The 10,208-nt window shown below is 45.1% G+C and overlaps 1 protein-coding gene across 1 annotated transcript in view; it reads left to right on the forward strand.

Annotated features, from left to right (window-relative positions):
* The window catches only part of Adrb2 (adrenoceptor beta 2), an 85,017-nt gene extending 78,187 nt beyond the window's left edge, over positions 1-6,830 (forward strand). Inside the window, exon 2 of the mRNA XM_023715356.1 lies at positions 6,723-6,830. Coding sequence (XP_023571124.1) covers positions 6,723-6,748 — 26 coding nt within the window. The 3' untranslated portion in view covers positions 6,749-6,830. The remainder of the gene's footprint in view (positions 1-6,722) is intronic.
* Positions 6,831-10,208: the final 3,378 nt, after the last annotated feature.

Genomic DNA, 10,208 nt, shown 5'->3' on the forward strand with positions numbered 1-10,208 from the left:
TGGCATGTGGTGCTGGGGGATTGAACCGCGGTCCCTGATGCCTTGCCAAGCTTGTTCTAAGTAGGTGCTTTAGACCACTGAGCCATCTCTCCAGCCCCTTGTTGAAGGCTTTAAATGAAGCAGGAAGACTGTAATTGTGATGACTCTACTTTCATTGCTTTCTCTTTTATGCAGTCCTTTCATAGCCAGGCTCTCAGCAGATTCTTAGAATAAATATCCCTGTGAGGAAAGTAGGGCTGGTCAAGTTGAGAGTGGAGATGCTCACAGACACATGCCTGCTGCTGGCCAAGCAGGGCCAGAAGCTGAGCCCTTGGAGCCCTGTGTTCTCCTGGGCTTTGCCCATTGTACCATACGAAGTCTGTCGGCTGCCCTCCCAGAACGCACCTGCTGGTTGCTTCATCAAGTGGACAGACAAGCTCACAGAGGCTTTAAGGAAAGTTTGAGGTCAGCTACATCATGTAGCAGTCAGTAGCTGTGTTGTATCCTAGCTCTGCCATCAGTGGCACTGACCAAAAGGTGCTACTTAAACTCTCAGACCCTCATGGGAACAATAATGCTTATATTGTAGGTCTGCGGGTGAGAATTAAATAAAGTCTGAGAGACAATGACATACAGAGACTGAGAGCCGTAGTTTGGGAGCCAACAGACCTGGATTCAAGCTCCAGGCTGGCTACCAGATGAAGTTGCTATGCGACTTCATCACCCTCCTGAGTTTCAGTTTCCTCATCTGTGAAATGTAGATAAACTGACACCTGTTTCATAGGGCTGTGAGGATGAAATGTCACAACATGTGCAGAAGAGCTCATCACTGTACCTGGTACAAAATGGGCACATAATAAATATTTTCTGAATGATGAACTGAAATGTTTGCAAAGGCAAGGATAGAAAAGAAAGTCTGCCTGACTCCAGAGCTGAGGTTTATAGTTTTTATGAAACCCTGGGTCCCCAACCCACCAAGCACCCCTCCCCAAAAGTTAATTGGGGTGAGGGGCTTTCTTGAAATGGCTTAATGATAATCCTTGGAGCCCGTTCTCATCCGTAAGCATCCGTGCCCCTCACCCACATTCTTGCATGCGTCCCAAAGACCTTCAGAGGGGATGAACTGGGAAGGGAATTTAACCTCCACACTAGAGCTACATGCCATGCAACAGAAGTGAGATAGCTGAAAACTTAGGGTGTGCCTGACCCTGTTCTGTGGCTGGAGTTTCTGTCTTTAGGGCCTGGAGTTGAGATGGCCACAGTAGCAACAGATGATAAAGAGAGGCTGCTTTGTGAGAACTTTGAGGACCATAGATTGGATGCAATTGCCTCAGGCTGCACAGCCAAAGAAGGGCAGCACCAGAAGTGGAACCCAAGTGTCCTGACATCTAGCCCCAGCTGCTCTGCCACAGACGCCCGAATGGCACAACTTTCAAAGTCACTAGGAACAGGGGTCACTCAGCCCTAAATGTTCAAGGTCTGCACAGGTCCTCATAAGGGCCACATAACAGAGGGGGAAAAACACATGGAAAAGCCTTGTGAAATGGCAGAAGGTGGTGTGCCCGCAGACGAAAGGCCCCAAGAGCGCCAGATCTGACTGTGGAGCACCCTTCCAGGTGTGGCCGCCTCTTGAGCAAGTGTTATCTCTTGAGTGTTTGAGGGTGGAAGTGTCAGAGGAGGCACGATGCTCTCTGATAAGCACATTCCGAATGTCTCCCTGATGCTGCCGCAGGATTGGCAAGCCTCTGTCAGCATCACCAAAGCTTCGGGGAAGCAGGTTGCTCCAGTCCCCACTCAGAGTCCCTAGAAGACTCCCACCCATTTGCCTTGTCCATGACTTCTACGCAACTCCGTTTCCCTCTGTTTTTTACAGTGAGGTCACTGGCTTGGCTGGATGGTAGATTCTGGAATTCCAGAGCTGGGTGGCATTTCAGACAAGCTCCAATGAACTCTGTACCTCTCACCTGAAAGAACTGAGGCCCAGGGAGGGGAACAGGCTTGTCCAGGCTCCCATTGTGGGCTCACAATGACAACTGTGGTCCTTTGGCCCTCATTTTCTACGACCCTAGAAGAGTGGCCTGAGCAGTTTAGATAGCAAAGCATCCAACAAAGCAGCCAGAGCTGAGCAGTAGTGAGAAGAAAGAAGCCCCCCAGCAGCTCCAGGGACTGAGCAACTGGTAGGCTCAGCACTCAGAAAGCCAGGTGCTTGACCCTGCAGGCTCCGCAGGGTACATAGCCAGGGGCTGGCACAGAGGATTACAGAGCCCATCCCAGAGCCACGTGGAAGAGAGAGCTGGCCACTTCTCCAGTCTTGTCTCTAGCATCTGTACACATAAGTCAGCTGGAAGAGAGCAGCTTAGTGTGCAATAGGAGACATGGAAGTGAGAGGCGAGGAAACACAATGCCACATTTCTGAGCTGGGTGGAATTGCGAAAGGAATCTCCTCTCTCTGATGTTTAATTTAATTTAACTAGGATGTTAGGCATGATTCTCTAAGGACATATAGTTCCTGAATTGAATAATCTATAGGTTAAATCTGCAAGTGTCTGCACTGAGCCATCCACCTTTGTCGGGATTTGATTTGGGAAGATTTTCTTTTCCATTTGCCTTTTTTTCTGTTGCTAAGGTGGGGCTCTCCAACATAGAATGTAGAAAGTCCCAGAAAAGCACAAACAGGGTCCAGGGAGATGGCTCAGTGGAATAAGCGCTTCCCTGGCAAGCGCAAGGGCCTGAGTTCAATCCCCGGTTTCTCAAAAAAAAAAAAAAAAAGTACAAACAACCACCCAGAAACCCCCACACAAAATTAATCTTTGGATGTGTATAGAAACAGGCACACAATAGCAAAATATTGTCTCTAGCATCACCTTCAGGTACTACAGATATAGGAATTTTTCTTCCTAAAGAATGAAGAGCACTCAGGCACCTCTATGAATCATGCTGCAGAAGCTGCCCAAATTCCAGCCTTCCATGAGAAAATGATATGTTAGAACAAATCCTTCCATTTCAAAAGGAAAAAGACAGGCATATTTTTCAGAGAATCATAATTTTCTAAACTGCAAGAAGGAAAAAGTTAATCCTGTGGGCTCCACCCTGGGCAGTGTTCATTTTCCCCATTGTTGACAATGCCTTAAAAGAAAAAGACCTACCAGGTGCTGCCAGGAAGTATCTGGTACACAGTAGGCACTTAATAAATGTTGGTCCTATAAATAAGGGTGAGAAAGAACTCTTTGTGGAATTGTAAACTAAAAGCATCATCCTTGTGAAAGCTTGAGATACTGCTTTGAAGGAAGAGTAAAAGTGACAACTGCCAACCCTAAGGACCACAATGCAGCTAACATTCAGCAAGTACCTTCTGTGTGCCAGGCATTGTGCTGGGGGCTTCATCTTGCTTACCTGAGTTAATCTTCTGTATAACCCTATAAACAGGTGACAGTCATTAGCTCCATGTTACTGGTAAAGGAATTAAGGATTAGGGAACTGGAATAACTCGCCTAACAAGTAGCAGAGCTCAGAGGAGAACTGGAGCCATCTAACTGCAGAGCTTTGATTTCTTATACCATTATGTCTATTGTCTGCAAAAATGAAGAGCCTCTTCTAAATTAGTTAGCTAGCACCCCAGGGAACAGGGTGTTTCATTTTTTAAAAAAAACTAGGCAATAAACTTTAATCTGAGTCTGTGTTATTGAGTGATGAAGTCTGGCTCTTAATCTGGTTCAGGAAATACTGAAATTCTTCACTCAGCAAATTTAGGCTCATTGTTGCTAATCTGTGTCACTGCTCAAGCTAGGACAAGCTCTATACTAAATATATGAAACAGTAAATAAAGGAAGGAAGAGATAGAGAGCCAGCCCTCAGGGCGTTCCCAATCTGGGGAGAGGAACAGTCTTGTTAAGAAATCACCACTTCCTGATGCATTAAGTGCAATGATGGGTGAATGGACAGGGCCCTCCTGGTACCCTAGCCAAAGCACAGAGTAGCATAGCTAGTCCACGGAAAGAAGCACTTAATGCTTTAATTTGTTTCATTTCTTTTTTTCAATTGTTTCTCCTTTCTGTCTTCATAATTTCTTATACATTTCTTTTTTTCTTTCTTCTTCCAATTTTACATGTATTTATCTGGTAATATGAATAATTGGTTGGAAGACAACACTGTATATTACAACAAATACTGTGAAATTCATATTAGTTGTTAAATGAAAATCTGTGTCACTTGTAATTTTTTGTTTTAATTCTAATTTTTATTCTCTTTAAAAAATAAAAAAATAATTTTAATTTTTTTTAAATGGTCATGAATTGCACAGCAAGGTAGGCCTGAGAGTAAGTTATAGATCTCACATTTAAGTAGTTTGGTCCCCTGGACAAACTCATGAACTTTCTGAGCTTTTGATTTTTATCAGTTTTGCATGCTGTTAGCAAACAGTCCCCACAGAATGACAAGTCTGCTCCAGTACACGGCCTGCTGTAGGTTAAGGTATGTATAAATGAAGCCACCAAGGAGGGAATCAGGAGAATCAGGAGTGGCCCAGTGAGTAGGAAGGGTCATCTCGGGAGGACAGACTCTGGACAGGAGGGAGAACAGGCAAACTTGCATCTGCATCCTTATGCTCAGGAAAGAGAACACTGCTAGGACAGAAGAAACCCAGGACTCAAGCTACAGACATAAGAAGTGCCAAATCCAGAGTGTCTCAGTTACTCTTCTCTCATTGCTGGGACAAATTCCCGACACCCAAAATGAAAGAAGAAAAGGTTTATTTAGCTCACAGTTACTAAAGGTTTCAGTCCACATGAGTGTGGCTCCAAGGCAGAGTGGCACATGGCAGAGAGCAGCCTTTCATGGCAGTGGCAAAGAGCAGAGAGCAAAAGGGAGGAGTAGCAGCAACAGTGGCTACAGAGAGCAAGTCTGTCTCCCTTAAAATGCATTCAGGCTTTAGGCCCAGGCTGGGTGCAGTACTCACACCCATAATCCCAGCAGTACTAAAACCCATAATCCCAGTGGATCATGAGTTAATCTCAAACTCCAGAAGTCCCCACCCTATGACAGCATGAGGCTTTGGAGGGACAACTAGAAACAACCCATAACACAGACTGTGATTGGCACAGATGCAAGCACAAGAATTCACCAGAGTGTTGTTTGTAGTGAGAATAAATGAGTGCCTCTGTGGATACACAAGGGAATATGCAAAAACAGCCTCAATCTCATGAAAAGGAGATTGGATAAAGAAACTTTGACATCATCATAGAATGGATTACCACACGGCATTCTTGAATGAGGATTGCGTAGTACTTACATGGGGAGGCATCTTCAACATAGTGTTTAGGAAAATGCCAGCTACAGAATAGTGTGTGAAATGATCCCAAATTTGAAAATCCTTAAGCAACAACATTAGGGAAATTTTTACCAAACCACAGAGAGTAATGATCTCTGAGGAAGGGTGCTAGGTAGGGAAGGGTACAGACGATATTACACTTTCTACTCTATACGCTTCTTCAACGCTTAAATTATTTTTAACAACCTGCATTTCTAATATTAATTTTATAATCAAAATTTTATTACATTTTAATGCTCTGAAGAATTTTGTTCATTGATTTTAATGTATTTGGTACAGGGCCTCAATGCGCAGCTCAGACTTGTAGTGACCCTCCTGTTTTCAGCCTCCCCAGTGCTGGATTTACAGCTGCAGTTGGTGGCTGGCTCAGCATGCTCAGGGGGTTGGCCCGCATGGCCTGCAGTATAGGGGATCGAACCCAAGTCCCTGCACTTATTTAAGCAGGCGCTTAGTCCCCTGAGCTATGCCCTGAAGAATTTTAGTAAGATTTGTCTTAGAAGATGCTGTTGGAAGATCATTGGTTACCTAGGCAAAAATCAGGATCAGAGACAGAGTGGTGGCACAAGGTGACCAAGCAGTGAGAAAAAGAGGTGTCACTCTCCGTGCTGTGTCAGGTAGAAGAGGAGCCAGAGAAGAAAGGAAACTGAAGGTTTCTATGAAAACCCTCAATGGGGTCCAGGGAGAAATACAGGAAGACAACAATCGGTGGAAGACATATTGGAAAGGGAAAGGAAGGCAGGAAGAAAGGGAGGAGATAAGGAAGGAAGAAAGAAGGAACTGGAGGCAGGGGGAAAAGGAAGGGAAAGAGATGGTGGCTGACAGTCCTGGGAGTCCTATAGAAGTGTGGGACCTCCAACATCAGTAAAGTGAGTGAGAATGGTTTCCTAGGATTAAATGAGCCAGGACAGCTGGTGGTGAGCGGGGATGGGTGGAGGCTGTAGGTAAGGAGAGGACCTGATATCTGAGTACTGGGGTGGAGTTGGAAGAGAGCCCTTTCCTTCTTCACTCCCAACTAAGGTCCTCCCAGCTAACAAAGCCAGGCAAGCCTCCCATTCCTGGACTCCCATTCCAGGTTTCCGGCTTCCTTGTTCCAGCCACCTTTGGTTCCCTCCAGTGCAAGACTTTGTTTTCTATAACATCCCTGGGGATGTGGAGGTGAGGAGGGGCAGGAGGGTGGAGGCCTGGGGCCCCTGCTATGAACAATGCTGCTTCCGGGTATTTTGTCCCTGGTGGAATAGGACTTTTTGGTCTTAAGAGAGGAGAATAAGCAAGTTTGTTCATTTGGTACAGTGTTCTAGGAGTGCCTGCAGGTCCTCAGAGTCAAGGGTCTTTCCTCAGTCCCTGGGTCAGCCGAACATTATCAGATCATGTGTCTTGGGGTTTTTTGTTATTTTCATTGATGATTTTATCTCTGCAGAAGTCACCCTCAGCAAATCCTACTAGGAATGCAGAAGGACAGAAGGAAGGAGAAGAGAGAAGAGTGGAATGAAAATGAGAACTGGGAAGAGGAAAAGGAGCTTCTAACTCTCAGAAGAAGGTAAAGAAAGGCAGAGGATAAAACTGGATGAGTTTCCCAGAGCCAGATAGGAGGATTTTCAAGTCCTGGTGGAAGAACTTCAGTGCGTTTCTTCAGATAGGGAGATGTGGTAGGAACCTAAGTTTTCAACTCCCGAGAACCCATTCCTCTTCTTCCTCCCTGGAATCTGGCTCAGGAGAACCACACATGTACAGCACTCCGTGGCGCTAGCTCACACTTCTCAGGCAGACACGGCTTCAGGAGGAGCATCACCCTGTTGGGGGAAGGGAACAGAAAAGTCTTGTCCTGCTGGACAAAGATGGGGCTACTTCTGTTTCAAGAGTCTGAAGGCTCTGGACCAACTGCACCAAAAACAAAAGACCCTGAAACCTTAGCATCTACAAGTACCAGAGCTGGAAAGAGTCTTAGAAATTTCTGAGACATAATTCATCACTTCCTCTCATCTCTGTAGCGCTTTTTGCAGATAGCACAATGTTGGGAAATTATTGTCACATACTTAGCAAAAACCTATTTTATCCACTGCTGCATAATGAAGCATCATGACACTTAGCACTGAACAGGTTTGGTGAACGCCTCTTACATGCCATCTCCCTCCCCCATCATTTGACAGATGGGGGGAATATTCAAATAAACCGAAGAGGAATCCCACGCTACTAGCCTTCTCAGGCTCACAGAACTCTGGCTAAAAGCTTGATTCAGCCTATGATGTTTAGCTAAAACCATGAAGGCGCCCACAGCAAGACAGAGAGCCATTAGTTCTAACACAGTGCATTCCATAGAGGACCAGCCTGGAAGCCTGGAAGCACAATGGAAATGGCTTTATAAGAAAAAGAGATTTATACTGGGTGTGGTAGCACATGCCTATGATCCCAGCACTAGGAGGCTGAGGCAACAGATCTTTGTGAGTTTGATATCAGCCTGGGCTACAAAGAGAGCTCATGGCTGACACTGACAAAGGATCTACAAACTGGGGTACAGGGTTTCAGGGTACATCCTGAGGGGATTTGACTGACCTTGTCAGATACAGAAGTTACATTTCTTTTTATATAGGTCTTGCTTTATCTTGGTCTTAACCATCCAGCAGAAAAGTATAAAAGCAAGGTATAAAAGGTAAAGCCATATTAATATGCTGAACTATAAAGAGCTTAAGTCAACAACTTCTGACATTGCCAGTCCTGGGGATAACCCACTACTATTATAAACTACTGAACTATATTGGATTTTTGTGCTGAATTCGCACACCTACAATATCTAAATGACAATAGAGTACCCATCTCTGACAAAACTAAACAAAAACGGGGGTATAAATGAAGGGCCATTTTGTATCTGTATCTACAAAATACTTAAGATAGATATACAGCCACCTTCTCTTAATTCAATGAGAAGAAAGATTTGTACTAATAGTGTTTATTTGGTTGGGGTTTTGGGCCAAACTGGGGATTGAACTCAGGCCCTTGCGCTTGCCAGGAAAGCGCTTATTCTACTGAGCCATCTCCCCAGCCCCTATGTACTAATAGTGTTTGGACAGGATATCATGTCTGCATCTTGTACTCTGAATAACTACTACAAAGACAACAATATGCAATGTATTAATTATTGTAACTGTCCTACTAACCTGTTTTGAAACTGTCTCATTGCTATTTGTTTCTCAATAAAATTAATAAAAAAAAGAAAGAAAGAGCTCAAGACCAAAAAAAGAAAAGAAAAAAGAAAAAGATTTATAAGAGTATCTGAGTAAGAAGTCCAAGTCCCAAGAAGATGCTCTAACCTCTACATAGAGTATAGGAATTATAGTTTTCCCCATTTATTCTAAGAAATGCCCCACCTCTCCACAAGGGACATAACAGGCCCTTGAAGACTTCTGACGTGTTCAGAAAGCACCTTAAGATGTCTCCACGTGGCATACTGGGGACAAGCTGGAGAGGTGACTAACCCTTTGTATAATAGTCTCTGAACTTTCCTCAGACAAAGATAAAAGGTGAAATCCTTCTGGGGCACCTCCTCCCAAAATGATTCCTCAGAATACTAGTTCTATGTGTGTCTTTGGAAGGAAACACTTAGCACGATAGACAGATGCCACATCCTACACCCCTCTGGGAGGCCCACCATATGCATTTGCTCCTCCACAATCAAGGGTGGATTCCATGAAGAGTGGATTAAAAAAAAAAAAAAAAAAAAAAACCTCTGGGGGAAAAAGTTGCATCTTTACTGAACATATGCAGACTTGTTTTCTTGTGATTCCCTAAATAATACAATAGAACAACTATTTAGATAACCTTTGCATTGCATTAGGAATGATGAGTAATCTAGGGATGACTTACAATATATGAGGGGCATAAGTAGGTTACGTGCAAACGCCAGGCTCTTTTACATAAGGAATTGGAGCACCCAGAGATTCTGGTTTCTTTGGGGGGTCTTAGAGACAGGGAAGCGCTGTGCCTTAGCAGGCGCACTTAAGCACTTCAGCAAGGCAAAGCCAGGTTAGTCTTTGTTTAACCCAATAATGCACAAAATTATGTCACCAAGGAACACTTTGTTCCATGTCACACGTAAGATGGTGGCTCTCAGACATTTTGTCCGCCATGCACTTTAACATTCTGGAATGCAGGGCTGCACCCTTGAAATCATTGGCACATACAGCGTATGCAGGGCTGCCACCTCCCAAGGCCTCTTAGCAGGACCGTCTTCACAGCCTCGTTCACCAACCACCCTCCAGCCCTACCAACTCCAGGGCTGACTTGACCTTGGCTCTGACTTCTCTGTCCTTTCTCATAAATTCCCAAAGCCAACTTGCCACCTACTTTAGAAAAAATCTCTTTCTTGGGCTATTCTGAAGTCACCCAACTCCTGCCTGCAGCCAGCTGACCTCACTGTGCCACAGGGCCACACCAGTCATGCAGCTCAGGGCTTTTCCTGGCAAGGGCCACTGGAATAGTACGCTCTGAAGCTGAGGCAAGAACACGCTTTGTACACACTGAAAACTGATTAGCAGCGCAGCTGGGACTGATTGGAGCCACCCAGGCTGAGTGCAGGCCCTTGAACGGGTAGTCAATAAGCAGGCAAAGCAGGAGAGGCCATGGGGAGAAGCGCCCACAGCAGGTTATCTCCGGGCTGCCACACTCTTCTCACCTTCTGGAGAGCCAGGTTCAGGGGAACGCAAGGTTGCTGGCCTCTAGGCACCAGTGTCCAAAGTTCTCTGAGATGCTAAGACAAGTAGCTTAGAAATCTCTCGCCCCAGGGGCCTGCCCCTTAGCTCAGCTCTTTAAGTGGCTGCTTCAACAAAGCACTCAGGCTCAGGTTGCTGTGGTTCGATCCCCACAACTCAAGCCAGCCAATCATGCCCTGAAGGCATTAGGAGAAAAAAAA

The sequence above is a fragment of the Octodon degus genome, unplaced genomic scaffold (assembly GCF_000260255.1).
Source record: "Octodon degus isolate 3935 unplaced genomic scaffold, OctDeg1.0 scaffold00040, whole genome shotgun sequence".
Taxonomy (NCBI): Eukaryota; Metazoa; Chordata; class Mammalia; order Rodentia; family Octodontidae; genus Octodon; species Octodon degus.